This window comes from Hypanus sabinus, chromosome 2 (assembly GCF_030144855.1).
Source record: "Hypanus sabinus isolate sHypSab1 chromosome 2, sHypSab1.hap1, whole genome shotgun sequence".
Taxonomy (NCBI): Eukaryota; Metazoa; Chordata; class Chondrichthyes; order Myliobatiformes; family Dasyatidae; genus Hypanus; species Hypanus sabinus.
Genome location: NC_082707.1, coordinates 177,067,689 through 177,084,058, shown reverse-complemented (window position 1 = coordinate 177,084,058; position 16,370 = coordinate 177,067,689). Strand labels below are relative to the sequence as shown.

Genomic DNA, 16,370 nt, shown 5'->3' with positions numbered 1-16,370 from the left:
CTATAAGCAATTCAACTTTGTTTCCTCTGAGATTTTTCTCTGCATTATTATTTTTGAGGATTATCATTGAAAAGAAAAAGCCTCAATTTTCTGCCTATTTACATTGGCATCAATCATGGTTGTACAAGACAGAAAAACACTGCACAGAGAAAATAATATTAGAATTAATTTACAAAGAAATACTTCATAACCAGAATAGCAGATACAACAATGAACTTAAATAAATAACTTCAAGCTCAAATCCAAATCGGGCTGATAGGATGAAAATCTATTGTTCCAAATATTCTGTAATTTAGTATTGTCAATAATATTAAAGTGAATCCAGTTTGTGGATCTCATGCAAGTGAACACTGGGTTGATATGGTCATAGTTTACTGTCAAGTTTTCTCTCAGTTTTTTGTTCAGTGCTGCACTTTTCGAGATTTCGAGATATAGTCAATGAATCTTGATACTCGGTAGCTCAATATGAATTCTTCGGTGCTATGCAGCTGAATAAAGACCTCATCCAGAGTAAGAAGTGCTAGTGGGCAGTGCATGTCATCTTTATCATTTCAGAATTCACCCTTCTCTTCTCATCTGCCCATCAGCTCTCTTTGATTCCCCTCCTCCTTCCCCTCCTTCCATAGTGCATTGTCATCTCCTATTAGCTTCCTTCTGTAGCCCTTTACCTCTTCCACCTACCCCCTTAGAGCTTCTTACTTCATCTGCCCTCCTTCACCCACCCACCTTCCTCCTCACCTGGTTTCCCCCATCACCCACCAGCTTGTACTGCTTCCCTTTTTCCCACCTTCTTATTCTGGCTTCTGTCCCTTTCATTTCCAGTCCTGGTGAAGGATTTCTGCCTAAAATGTTGACTGTTTATTTGCCTCCATGGACACTGCCTGACCTGCTGAGTTCCTCCACCATTTTGTGTGAGTTGTTTATCATTTCAGAACTTTGAATTGTCCCTTGCAGAAGGATTTACTTTTGCACAAAATCATGCGAGTTGAGCCAGGGATAACATAATTTCCAATCAATCAACACACACAAAATGCCAGAGGAGCACAGGATCTATGGAAAAGAGTAAACGGTCCACGTTTTGGGCCAAGACCCTTCATCAGGACTGGAAAGAAGAAGTGAGAAGGTGGAGGTAGGGGAGGAAGAAGTACAAGATAGAAGTTGAAAGGTGAAACCAGAGGGTTGAAGAAAAGCTGGGAAGTCGATTGGTGAAAAAGATAAAGGGCTGGAGTAGGGAAAATCTGATGGGAGAGGACAGAAGGCCATGTAAGAAAGAGAAGGAGGAGGAGCAGAAGAGGGAGGTGATGAGCAGGTGAGAGAGGGAGAAGGGAATGGGGAATGGTGAAGGGGGGGGCATACTGCAATTTCAAGAAATCGATGTAATTGATTTCTATTCAATGTTTCCTTCTGAAGGATTGACTATGAAACTAGACCAAGTTGACCCAGGAATGGGCATTTTTGGATGTTCCCGGGCAAATTGTGGTTTTGCTGCATGTTGTTAGATTCAGACCTCAGGCAATGGCATGCTCTGTTCATTGTCATGAACTTCAGTAAGTGATTATTTTGTTATTATTGGATTATTTTGTTATCTGCAACCCAATCGTTTACACTCAGCCATTCTATCCTCTATCTCTTCTTTCTTTCATGACACCTATCTCTGACTATATACTATCTGATACACATCTATGTTTGGATAAAATCTCCACAGCGGAGAGAGGGATGGAGAATCTTGTCATCGGCCTCTGGCAGATCTATGACAAGATCCTCCAGCCCTTCTACAACGTTGAAGATGAGCTCTTTTATAAATGACAAACATGGATTTTGAGGGGTCATATACTATATTCAGGTTTTCCCCAGTTTATGCAGTGTTCTGTTCATGTGAACTGTTCATAACCCAAACAGTTTTCAAGTCAGGAATATGGTAATGAACCAAGTTCCCACATTGGAGAAGATTCTTGTAGTCCCACAGCAGCCAGCAAATCCATTTTTCTGATATCCCAATCTCTTGTTTGTATGTATTGTCAGTACATAAGTGGGAGGAAGGGTACCAGCTTTATTATTTTCTACATTATTATTGCGCATTGGTTGACTGTTATTGTGCATATTATCATTCTGTACTATATTATTAGTTAAGTCTGCACACTGGTAAGTGTGTTTTGAAATGTTGCTGCTGTAACAAAAGAATTTTCCACTCGAGATCAACAAAGTATGTATTATTATTACTTTTATTATTATTATTATCATTATTCCAAGTCTAAGTCGCTGCTAACTACTTCAGATTCAATGCCTAAGCTTTTGCTTTGTGTATGTTTTAAACTAAGATGGTGATTAGAACTAGCAGCCCACAGGCTGTGAACAGCAGTGAGGGAACTGGGATGCACTGGTGGAAAATGTTACAGCTGAAAGATATAGTCACGAGAAGCTCAAAGCTGTCCCAGTAACGAAAAGCTATGGCATTGTTACCTTAAATTCCAAGGAAACAATAATTACATTTGTCTCTATATATTCATCATATGAGTGGTCATCCAAATGGCTTACTACAACCTATTAGGAATATTTCAAGCTGTTCAATAAGGTGGTACCATTAATAGATGAGTAGATTACAAAAGAGTGATTTTGAATGATAACACTTTATTACAACACTGGCTATCCCACAGGTGGACATGATACTCAACTATGTGTGTTACATGGGCATCTTTCACATCAGTGAAAATGCAGTTTAAGTCCTAGGTGTGACTAATTTAACTAAAGTCAAACAATGACTGCCTCTCTATAAAAGGAAGCATTTGCTTCACATCCAGCTTACCAAGATCTTCTAGGATCAAATATGTCTAAGTGTACTCATCTCTCATTCTTCTAAACTCCAGTGGTGGACACACACCTGGCCTTTCTAACTTTCTATCATAATGCAACTTAATCGTTCTGCATAGAGTCCAATAATCTTTCTGTGAATTGCTTCAAAATATTAACATCTATCTTTAAGTAAGGAAACCAATAGTGTACATATAATACTCCAAATGTGACTTCATCAATAGCTTATGTCATGGAGTCATAACCTTCCTGCTTTTGCACACAAGGCCTCTAGTAATAGCTAATATTCTGTTAGCTTTGCTAATTATCTGCTATACCTAGCAATGATTAGTCTTGTACTAATCATTACTAGAATCCCCAGAATTCCAAGATACCCTTCATCTTAGAGCTTCTCAACATTTAGATGACTTATGCGCAAAATATACATCAGAATGATCCTGATGACTTGTGTCCTCATGGTGGATTTGGCCCAAAACGTTGACTGATTATTCATTTTCATAAATACTGCCTGACTTACTGAGTTCCTCCAGTATTTTGAATATGTTGCTCCAGATTTCCAGCATCTGCAGAATCTTTTGTATTTAGATAAAATGTTTTGTTTTTATTTAATCCTGCCTATATGGACAATCTTAAATATGAGATCCTGGAGAATCCGTGAATCATGAGCAATACACATAAAATGCTGAAGGAACTTAGTTGGTCAGTCAGCATCCGTGGATGAAAATACAGAGTCAATGTTTTGGGATGAGATGCTTCACCTGGACTGGACAACTTCACATTTTTCCATATTCTAATCTATTTGGTCGATATTTGTTCACTTGCTTAAAGTCAATTGCTCCTCTGTCACCTGCTTCAGTCTTTTTCTCACCTTTTTTTAGAAAATTTAGGGCTAAATTTACCAATTTACCAAAATTGAAAAGAAAATTGAGGTCCCAGCATTGATCCCTGTGGTGCTTGGATGCAAAGAGTGAAAAGAAAGGTGTGGCTATTCTTCCCAAAACAGAGAGATAAGGGACAGACTTTATAAAGCTGCTCAAATCATAAATGGTTTTGACTGAATAAAAGGGTGAAACTATTTCCAGTTTGAGTAAAGTCAATGATCAGTGGAAACATATTTAAATGTGTTAAGCTTAGAAAAAGATATAACATGGGAATGTATAGTTTTAAATAGTGAATGGTTGTAATTTGGAAAACACTGGCTGAATATGTGGTAGAAATACTAATCATATTGACATTCAAGTGCAAATACTGTACTTGAAAGGATATAGGCATTGGTGATAGTGCAGTTGACAAGGATTAATTGGACAGCGCTTCTAGATTTGGGACAGGACTGTTGGACTGAATAGTTTCTCTTCTAATTGTAACAATACATATGGACTACTGGAAATTCTCCAGAATAAATTCTGCTTGTGATTTTGTTAATCTGAAATATCTAATTAAAGTCACTGATGTCTATTCTGGTTATTTCACATCCTGACATAATGTAATTTCTGAATGAATTTTATAATGTTCAAGGCCATGCTGCAATTAAAAATCCAGCAGTACATTCATACCAGGAGTCGGTATTTGGTTATCTGTACTAGGTTCTGGTCAATATATTATCTCCATGTTTTAGAAAAACTGTCAATTAAATGCCAAGACTTGGATTCAACTGCCCAGTAATACATCCCGGCTCAGCAGAGCTAGCAGTAATATGAATCTGTGCAACAGGATAAAATATGTTGTCATTATAATATAGCTGGTTTAGTGCTGTTTGAGAATTAATTTCTAGGTATGTATAATTTAGGATTTAATTAACATTTGGAGTTCGAAGTTCATGGTTAAGTACAGATGGCAATCGTGAAAGTTCAATATTTCGTGTGAATGAAATTTAAAGAAAGATAGCCAATTAAAAGGAACTGGTTATTAAAGTGTCAAACAATTGTATGGTTGTAGTCTTTAAATAAACCACAATACATATTTTAACATCAGCTAAATTAGAAATGGATGTCTACAGCTAAACTTTAAACCTCTTGAGAGGTAGGCCAAATCTTCCTGTTCCTGTTTATATATATATATATTTAAAATTAAATTAAGTAAGTAGTATTGAGAAAAAAATAGTGAGGTAGTATTTACAGGTTAGTTCTTTGTCCATTCAGAATTCTGATGTTGGAGGAGAAGAAAATGTTCCTAAAATGTTGAGTGTGTTCCTTCAGACTCCTGTACCTCCTTCTTGATGGTAGCAATGAGAAGCAAATACGTCCTGGGTGATAGGGGTCCTTAATGATGGCTGTTGCCTTTTTGAGACGTCACCTTTGGAAGATGCTGGGGAGGCTGTGGAGCTGGTTGAATTTGCAACCCTCTGCAGATTTTTCCAATTCTGTGCAGTGGCCCCTCCATACCATAGGGTGATGCAACCAGTTAGAATGTTCTCCATGGTACATCTCTTGAAATTTGCTAGAGGTTTTGATGGCTGGTGGCATAGTGGCATCAGCGCCGGACTTTGGAGCAAAGACTCCCGAGTTCGAATCCAGCCAGCTCCCTTGCACACTTTCCATCCGTGTTGGGTTGAGCGTCGGGCTAGCAACTTGGCCTCATAAAAACAAGAAAGCCTGCTAAAAAAAGAAAACGCCATCACGATGATGTCCTGATGACTCCACTCGGAGTTAACGGTTTTCTTCTTCTGCTTTGGTGGCATACCAAATCTCCTCAGATAAAGACTTTGCAGGCTAATTCATATTTAGCAAGAATACTGCAAATGATTGCATCATTTTGGATGCATCTTACATCCAGAGCAAAATAGCCATAATCTTCTAACTAGTTTAAGATACCTTGTATTAGAATGCTAGAATGCCGTATAGCTCTACCCATTTCCTGGATCATTTTAACTAGCTTTATGAATTTTGATATTTATATAAATTTGTTGAACATCATAATAGAACCTTAAAGTTGCTATGTTTGGGCCTAAGAACATGTTTTAGTATTTTTCTATACTGAAATTGGTTGCTTACCTCCCCAAACAAGTCTAGATTAGTTTTGAATATTTTTAGTGTTTATTTTCAGTTAATTGCAATTGGGTTACTCTTGTGATAAACCTATTTTCAGATGTATCAGTCAAATGATTCCAGGCTACCTCTCTTTAGAGTATTATTTGATCCAGAATGTTTCTGTAGTTTGGAAACCACTATTTGATTGCTCTGCTTATTCATAAATTTTTGTAGCTTCTGATATAAAAGGTGAGGATGAATCAGAAAAAAGTTTATTATCATGGTCTAATATGACAGGAAATGTGCTATTTTGTGGCAGCAGTATGGTGCAAAGACATAAAATGACTATAAAGTACAAGATAGTGTTCATGAGTTTATGAAAACCGATGAGGGAAGAAGCTGCCGCTGAATAATTGCATGTGCGGGTCTTCAGGCCTCCATACCTCCCCCCGATGGTAATAATAAGGAAAGTACACAACCCAGATGGTGAAGGTTTTAAAGAAGGGTGCCAAAGTCTTGAGGCACCACTTCTCAAAATATCCTTGGAGGTGTTGAGGATTTGCTGTGCTGGAGTTCGCTGGACCTACAAACCTCTACGACCTCTTGCAATCATGCCAGGGCGTGAGGGAACCAGTAAGAATGCTCTATAAAAACTTGGGTGACATATCAAATCCCATCAAATTCTGAACAAAGTTGAGCCACTGGCAGTCCCTCTTCATGATTGCATTAATATGTCGGGCCCAGGACAGACCCTCAGAGAAGTTGACATCCAGCTGCTCACCCTTTCCATTGCTAACCCCTTGAATGAGGACTGGAACATGTTCTTCCAACTTCCCCTTCCTGAAATCAATTGCTTGGACATTGAATATTAGTTTTTTATTGCGACACCTCTCAACCAGACTATCTAACTCACTCCTGTACGCCTCCTTGTCGACATCTGGGATTTTATAAATGGTGGTGTCATCTGCGACTTTATAAATGGTGTTTGAGCTGTGCTTATCCACAAAGTATTGTGTGCAGAGAGGCTAGAGCAGTGGGTTAAGCATGCGTCCTTGAGATGTGCCATGTTAATTATCTGCAAGGAGGAGATGTTTTTACCAATCAGTACTGACTGGTACAGTCTCCCAATAAGGACGTCAAGGATCCAGTTGCAGAGAGAGGTAGAGGTTAAAAAGCTTTGTGATTATTTCTGAGGGAAAGATGATATTGAATGCTGAGCTGTAATCACTAAACAGCAGCCTGACATACAGTACTGTATGTTTTGCTGTTGTCTTAGTGCTCCAAAGTGGAGCGCAAATGAGATTACATCTGCTGTAGACTGCTTGCAATGAACTGCAGCAGGTCCGGGTCCTTGCTCAGGCGGGAGTTAATTTTCGTCATAACCAATCTCTCAAAGCATTTCTTTATGGTAGATTTGAGTGCAACTGGGTAATAGTTATTGAGGCAACTCAGCACGCTCTTCTTTAGCCCTGGTATGATTACTGCCCCTTTGAAGGAGGTGGGAACCTCTGAATACAGCAGGGAGAGGTTGACAATGTCCTTGAACACACTGGCCTTCAGAATCTACCCAGCTATACCGTGATACATTTGAGGGTTCACCCACTTGAAGGATGTTCTGAGCCTCTGAGACAGAGATCACAGGGTCACTGGATAGTGCGGGAACTTGTATACCTTTTGTATGCCTTTGAATGCTTACATTGAAGACATTGAGATCCTTGGTAAATGAAACTGACAGTGTTCTCAGTACCCAGAAACTTTTCCAACCACGTCTTTCTGAGTTAGACCATGAAGAAGTATAAATCAAGGAAAACAGGATCTGCCTACAAGCTCAGACTTAATTTATTTCTGACTGGAGCATGTGTACTTTTTGCTGGCTCACTGTGAGAATTTCCAGGTTAAAGTGAACTGTACTTTGATTAAGAATGCTATATCCAGCAACTTAGTGTACTATCAGACTGCAAAGACATCCTTTTAGAACAGAGATGAGGAGGAATTTCTTTAGCCAAATGATGCTAAATTGATGGAATTCAATGCAGCGAACGGTTGTGGAGGCCAGGTCATTGGATATATTTAAAATGGAGGGTGATAGGTCCTTGTTTAGTAAAGGTGTCAATGGTTATGGGGAGAAGGGAGGAGAATGGGATTGAGAAAGTTAATAATTGAGCCATGATAGAATAGTGGAGCAGATGCAACTGGTTGAATGGCCTAATTCTGCTGCTCTGTTTTATGGTCTACCAACTGCGGAATTAGTTTTGAAAGAAGAACAATGGTGCTACTGAAGTGTGAATGCATAAACATATATTGAAAGAGTAAAAAACAAATGCAATAAGAAGGAGCTTAACAGAGAAAATGCTTAAAGGATTTTGTTACACAAGCTAGATTTCAGCAGGGGATTATGAAATTGCAAGTTGATATTCAGCCCCAGACATGTTCACTTAAGTAGATTTAAAAATATGTATGCAAAGCAAATAAGACTTAAATCTGTTCCATTTTTTGAATTGCAGCTCTTCTTTATGCAACTATTTTTGGAAACGTCACAACCATCTTCCAGCAAATGTACGCCAACACCAACCGCTATCATGAAATGCTAAATAATGTGCGGGATTTTCTCAAACTTTACCAAGTCCCCAAAGGACTTAGTGAACGCGTTATGGATTATATAGTGTCAACGTGGTCAATGTCTAAAGGGATTGACACGGAGAAGGTACGAACCTATGAGGTAAAACTTACTAAGATTTCCAGAAATAGCATTCATGTAATTATTTATAAGTTGCATACTCACCTCTGGACAGAATCAAATTTAAATGTAATTATCAAGTCAGCTATGCACTAACTAGGGAAATGCAAACTGCAAAATAATTAATCCTGGGGGTATGTGGAATATATTGGAAATATAGTCTATTTTTTCATTTGAGTGGATTACATTCCTTTTCCATGAATATATTCAATAATTGTTTAATTATAGAAGATTTTAAACAGATCTTTCTAACAATCTTTGTGTTTTTCATTTAGAAAAAAGCAATTTTTTATAAATTCTAGTTCTATGTTTTGATGGAACTTGTATAGAAGTTCATAATTTTGACCTTGACTTTGATGAAATATGGGCTTTTGAGGAACATGCTACAATAAATTCCTTGCAATTTGGTGTAAAAATGCATTCTTGATTTGTGAATTTAAATGAGACTGATGATTTGAAATAATAAACCCTTATACTTTTTGTCTTTTTTTTGCTGCACTCAGAATGAAGATTTGCAGATGTCAAATTAGATTGGTTTTATCCTCAAGAGAATTGATGTAACAAAACGAATAAATCCTACACAAAAACCTTTTCCAATTTAAACTCAGTTGATCTGAAAAATGACCATAACATAATATGATGGAATTTTATATTGAGTTTGAAATCAGTATAGTTCAATCCAAATCTGTGGTTAAGATCATGTGGGACAAGTTGAATTTGGTTGATTGGGGAACTACATTAAAAGTTGTGACAGTAGACAGGTTATGATAGCGCTAATGGAAAAAAAAATACATAATTATCTTAAATCCTTAAAGTAAAAAAACTTCAATAGGAGTTAAAGATGCCATTAAATCAATAGAAGAACCTTATAAAATGTTGTTAGAAATAGCACTAGTTATAAAGTTTGGGAGCATTTTAGGATTCAGCAAAGGACTGCCAAGAAATTGATGAAAAAATGAAAGAGAATATGTGAGATGGGAAACTTAAAAGTGGACACAAAGAACTTTAAAATATGTAGAAGGGAGAAATCTGGGAAAAACTATTATTACATTTAAGAGTGTTGGCACATGGCTAAGTGGTTAAGGCGTTCATCTAGTGATCTGAAGGTCATTAGTTCGAGCCTTAACTGAGGCTGCGTGTGTGTCCTTGAGCAAGGCATTTAACCACACGTTGCTCTGCCAAGCTGTATGGGTCCTAATGCCCTTCCCATGGCGTGGAGAGGGGAGACTTGCAGCTTGGGCAACTGCTGGTCTTCCATTCAAAAAAAACCTTGCCCAGGCTTGTGCCCTGGAAACTTTCCAAGGTGCAAATCCATGGTCTATCGAGACTAACACACTACACAGTTAAGAATGGGCAAATTTACAGTGCTGTATAAGAGTAACAAAATGGGAGAGAAATTAAACAGATCCAATCACATTTCCTTTTCCAGTTTCCCATGCAGACAGTGTTGACAACATGGAATTTGCGATGATCAGTCTGTGGATTTTAGAACTGGCTTATTTATACTGTTTTTATTGAAGAAATTATTGAGTGCTCAATTGTTGTGGCTGGACAAAAAATTGCACAGCACAAGATTTTTGTGTACACTGCTCATTACAAATTAGAGGGAACATTGTTTGGCACATCATTGCAGGAAGGTATTTGTCTTGACTGAATAGGCAAGACCAAGGGAGTAGGCCATTTAGGAATGAAATGGAAAGATAGTTTTTCACTGAGAGTGGTGAATCTGGAAGGCTTTGGAAGCTGAGTCATTATTCATTCTAAACAGAGATCGGTAGGTTTTCAGATATTGAGGGAATCAAGAGTTATGGCAATAGTACTCAAAAATGGAGCTGAAGTGGAAGATCACCTGGGATCGTGATAAATGGATGTAGAGTCTTGAAAGGAGATTTAGTTTATTCCTGCTCCTAGTTCTGCTTTTCTCCATAAAGTTCTACCACCAGATTCTCTAAAACAAAAATCCCATCTGTGTGTATTGCATTTCATTGCCCATTCCGTGGGATTATTTCTGACATAATTGTGATAGGTTATCAGAAGATAGACATTTATGAGAGCTTATTGGCTTCTTGTTGCCAGCAATTTGGTACTAGTGTGATGCTAACAAGACAAGATATTTCATCGAAAGAAAACACTAAGGGAAAGGTTGAATTAAATCATAGAAGATTTCACATATCTTAACAATGTGGGTAGTGTTTTCACATTTCCTTTTATAATGTAATTTTTTGGTGCAATTAGTATTGATATTAATGTGATCTCATGGTTGCGATGAACAGTGAATCGGGAGTATGTGGAATAGATTGGGAATACAAGCTATTTTAATTGAACAGTTACATTCCACTGTTACTCTGTGACTATACTTGCTGGAACTCAGAAGAACGAAAAGTGATCATTTAGAAACATAAAATAATGAAAGAGATAGATAAAATAGAGGCAGGAAAGTTGTTTCCACTGGTAAGTGAGACATCAACTAGGGGACATAGTCTCTAGGTTCATGGAATAGGTTTAGGATGGGAATGAAGAAAAAACTCTTTTTCCCAGTGTGTGGTGAATCTGTGAAATTCTCTGCCCATGGAAGCAGTAAAGACTACCTCACTAAATATATTTAAGGCACAGTTAGACAAGTTTTTGTCTAGCAGGGGGATTAAAGGCTATGGGGAAAAGTCACATCCATGGAGCTAAGTCCATGGATAGATTAGCTATGATCTTATTGAATGGTAAAACAGGACTGATGAGACAGATGACCCACTCCTGCTCCTATTTCTTGAGCTTCCTATATTTTTTATGAACTCCTTCAGTCATGACATATCCATCTGTGGGCACATCTTGATTAAAGGAATACAATGAAAAATAATGTTAAATTTGAATTATAAGTTCAATTAGTTTAAGAGCCATTTGACCTGATTTTTGGAAACACAATTTGATGAAATTCTGGCTAGCCTCTTTTCTAAGTATTTACTCCAAGGAAGTAATGTCGTCTTGGTTTTCATTAGAGTGCAATGTTATTTGACATAGTTTACCTGAAATGTCACTATGATGGAAGGAATTGTGAATTTTTAATTGCATCTCAAATCACTATTTGTATTTGCTTGCAGACATTTGAAGAAGACAGAATTTTTTTTGAAAGAATTGAAATAAGTTCTGAATATAATGTCATTTATTAATAAACTGCCAATCTAAAATAGCCAGCAAGTGATTATCTATAAACTTTTAAAAGAAATTAAAATCAGATTAATCACAGGTGTTTGATTAACAATATGTTTGAAAAGGTATATTTTATTTGGACACTTATTTTTACCAATATTAGTTAAAAACTGCTAAATAGCTACTCTATGAAGGAATATTTCTTAAAGCAATTACTTTATTTGAAACACTTACATTTCAAAATTGTGCCAGCTAAATATATTTGTTGACATATAACCAAATTATTTGTGAATAAATTTCAAAGACTGTTAGTGTTGAATGACCTCTCTAAATCTTCTTCAAGTGAATGGAAACATTATAAAACTTCACAAAACAGTCCCAACTTGCTGTCCAATTGATGCATAAATTGAGATCTCAACCACAGTGACTGAGCTCTGAGGATTTAGGTCTAGCATTGACTCATGGTCTGATTTGCCACCTTTTGTGCCATAGTCAAAGTCAAGTTCAAAGTTGAGTTTGAACGAGTAATGTTCAAGTACATGGATGCTCAGGTGCAATGAAGAACTTACTTGCATCGTCCTATGATGTTATAGGACGATGACATCAGATAAGTAGAATTTGCAAGAAAACTTGCAAAGTAAGATAGGTGGCATTGTGGATAATGAAGTAGGTTTTCAAAGCTTGCAGAGAGATGTAGGCCAGTTAGAAGAGTGGGCTGAAAGATGGCAGATGGAGTTTAATGTTGATAAGTGTGAGGTGCTACATTTTGGTAGGACTAATCAAAATAGGACATACATGGTAAATGGTAGGGCATTGAGGAATGTAGTAGAACAGAGTGATCTAGGAATAATGGTGCATAGTTCCCTGAAGGTGGAATCTCATGTGGATAGGGTGGTGAAGAAAGCTTTTGGTATGCTGGCCTTCATAAATCAGAGCATTGAGTATAGGAGTTGAGATCTAATGTTAAAATTGTACAAGGCATTGGTGAGGCCAAATTTGGAGTATTGTGTACAGTTCTGGTCACCAAATTATAAGAAAGATGTCAACAAAATAGAGAGAGTACAGAGGAGATTTACTAGAATGTTACCTGGGTTTCAGCACCTAGGTTCCAGTAAAAGGTTGAACAAGTTAGGTCTTTATTCTTTGGAGCATAGAAGGTTGAGGGGGGACTTGATAGAGGTATTTAAAATTATGAGGGGGATAGATCGAGTTGACGTGGATAGGCTTTTTCCATTGAGAGTAGGCGAGATTCAAACAAGAGGACACAAGTTGAGAGTTAGGGGGCAAAAGTTTAGGGGTAACGCGAGGGGGAACATCTTCACTCAGAAAGTGGAAGCTGTGCGGAACGAGCTTCCAGTAGAAATGGTAGAGGCAGGTTCGATTTTGTCATTAAAGAAAAAATTGGTTAGGTATATGAACAGGAAAGGAATGGAGGGTTATGGGCAGAGTGCAGGTAGGTGGGACTAGGTGAGAGTAAGTGTTTGGCACGGGCTGAGATGACCTGTTTCCATGCGGTAATTGTTATAAACTATAAATTAACCATAATTATGCACATTTTTACAAGAATGATTTCAGTTAGAATAAATTGAACAAAGTGCAAAGTGATCAATATGTTGCTGTACTAATGCAGTGAAGGAGTGAACAATACAGAGAATGGTTGAAGTTGTTCTTGACCTAGTGATGTGGGAACTTAGTTCCATGATTGGCTTCGACATCAGTTAAAATACCCTTTGAATATACAATAAAAAACTGAACTCTAAGGCAACAAAATAAATTACTACAGAACATTGTGGTTTCCAGTAAAAGATAGTATGATAAATTGTGCCATTCAGCCGGACAGTAAGGAGAGTGGAAACATCATAGATCATGTTATTAAATGCCTGACAAGATCATATTTCTGTAACAAGGCCTGAACTTCGTATTATTCCTAATGAGGACTCTAAAAACTGTGATCATTATTAAGCTGTAAATAGGTCAGCAACATCTGCCGTCCATACACGTGCAGTTAAATGCCAGGACTCTGTCAAAGGAACAGAGTACACTGTTAGCAGAGTTTGCTTTACTATTGGAATGACCATAATGATCTAAACTGGAGTACTTATCCACCATTTCCACAGTAAAAAGAGCTAAAAGCTAAATAATTCAGGTGTGAGTTTTTAAATGGCACAGCAGAGCTAAAAGACTTTACTGGAACTGAAAAATTAATTCCACAAGTGTCGAGCCTCATTCAATTTTATTTCTTTCTATCTGCCACTATAACCTCTCCTTAATTCCTTCTGTATTTCCCGGATCTTATTCTAATTTGTCATCATAATTTAAATGCCCTGTGTTTTATTTTAGTTCAGGTTACCGTCAGCATTCTTGAATCAATTAGTTTGATAAACCTTACAATTTCTTAACTCATTCACTGACACCTTAGATCCCACCTAAGGATGATTACAGCAGAATAAGCAGCAGTTCCAAGGAAATCCGCAGCTTTAAAGTCTCAGTGGACTGCTGTAAGCGAGGTGTTAGTCAGGTGTTGTTCCTTTGGCACTGCAGGCAAAACGAACATAAATGGGGAGAATAATTCATTAATAGGATGTTACTGTGTATAATGGTACCCTGTTACGTACCATCTTCAAACTGCAATGATAGAACTTTCCCAAGCCCCTGACCTCCGCCACTAGTAGGAACAAAGGAGCAAGTGCAGCAAAGCAAGTTCTCCAAGTCGTACAACATCCTGACCCAAAAATGCATTGCTGGTTCTTCAGTTGCACTGGCCCTGAGTCCTGGAGCCCACCGGAAGATTTTCAATAGTACAAGGAGGCAGCTCAGGACCACCTGGCCACCTTTTCGAGGACAATTAGCAATAAGAAATCAATTACGGTTGTATGAACAACATCCAAATCCTGAAAATGGGTAAAGAAAAGCTTCAAGGTCATGCCCTGATAAGGGTCTTGGCCAGAAATGGCAATGGTTTATTCCCTTTCCTAGATGCTGACTGACCTGCTGAGTACCTCCTGCATTTAGTGTGTATTCCACAAGGTCTACAGTATCTGCAGAATCTCTTGTGTGTAAAGTTTTAAGCTAGTGCAAAAGTTGCATACAGTCAATAAAACACAATGCCTTTTTGCTACCTCAACATCTCCCATTTACTCTCCTGAGTAAATACAGATGCAAAAAATCAATTTAAGATCTCCCCCATGTCTTTCAGCTCTTCCAGTGGAGTAATGTTATCATTTTGCTCTTAGTACAGTATATCTGTAGAAGCCCAAAGGATTCTCCTTTATCTCGACTGCTAGTGCAGCCCCATGCCTTCTTTTAGCCCTCTTGATTTTCTTCTTAAGTGTTCTCTTACATTTAAATGCTCCTCAAGTACTTAATTTTTCCTACCTGCCTATACCTGCTATGCACCTCTTTCTCTATCTTAACCAGGGCCTCAATTCTCTCGACAAGCAAACTTGTTATTCCTGCCTTTTATTCTGACCAGAACATACAAACCCTGTACTCTCCCACTTAACAAATACAGTACACCTTTGCCAGAGAACAACCTATCTCAGTTCACTTTGGCCAGATCCTTTCTGATACTTTCAAAATTGGCCTTTCTCCAATTTAGAATTTCAACACAAGGACCAGCCCTGTCCTCTTCCATAATTACCTTGAAACTAATGGCATTATGATCATTAGATGTGAAGTTTTCCCCTTCCCAAACTTCTTTTACCTGTCCTGTCTCATTCCCTAGTAAGAGATCAGATATCACCCTCTCTTGTCGGGACTCCTATGTACTGATTAAGGAAACTTTCCTGAACACATTTAACAAACTCTTTCCCATCCAGCTCTTCTGCAGTATGGGAGTTCCTGTCAAAATGTGAAAAGTTAAAATGGCCTACTATCACAACCTTATGTTTTTCGCAATAGGCTGTGATCTCTCTACAAATTTGCTCCTCTAAATCCCGCAGTCTGTGGGTAATAATATATTTCTATTCACGTAGTCATATCTTGCTTATTGCTCAGTTCTATCAATAATACCTTACTAAATGAACTCTTCAGACTGTCCAGTCTGAGCACTGCCATGAGCTTCTCCCTGTCTAGAAATGCCCTTTAATGCCTCTTGCTCTATCATGTCTAAATCAACAGAACCCCAGGACATCGATCTGCCGGTCCTGCCCTTCCTGCAGCCAAGTCTCACCAAAGGCATAAAGTCATTATTCCACCTGCTGATTCATGCCCTGAACTCATCTACATTTTCAATGATACTTCAAGCATTGAAGTATACTCAATTCAAAACATTAGTCCCACCCATGCTCAATTTTTGATTCGTCACTTTGCCCGTAGGATTAACAACATCTTTCTCCACAACCACTCCACTATCTGTCCTGGCACTCTGGTTCCTAAATCTAAATCTAAATCACCCCTACTCCCCCTGAGCAGTATAACAAATCTTCCCTCCAGTTCAGGTTCATACCATCTCTCCTGTACAGGTCCCACCTTCCCTTGAAGACAGCCCAATGATCCAAAAAAATCTGAAGCCTTCCCTCCTGCACCATCTCTTTAGCCATGTGTTAAATTGTATGATCCTCTGGCTTCTCTAGCATGTGACATGAGTAGCAATCCTGAGATCACAACCTTGGAAGTCCTGTCCTTTAACTTAGCACCTAACTCCCTGAACTCACTTTCCAGGACCTCCGAGTTATCATCCCTCCTACCCATGTCATTGGTGCCAACATGGACCACAA

General features: G+C 38.1%; 1 protein-coding gene across 1 annotated transcript in view; it reads left to right on the top strand.

Annotated features, from left to right (window-relative positions):
- The window catches only part of kcnh5b (potassium voltage-gated channel, subfamily H (eag-related), member 5b), a 386,291-nt gene that overhangs the window by 197,794 nt on the left and 172,127 nt on the right, over positions 1 to 16,370 (top strand). The window contains exon 8 of the mRNA XM_059988032.1: positions 8,279 to 8,478. Within this exon, the coding sequence (XP_059844015.1) occupies positions 8,279 to 8,478 (200 nt within the window). The remainder of the gene's footprint in view (positions 1 to 8,278; positions 8,479 to 16,370) is intronic.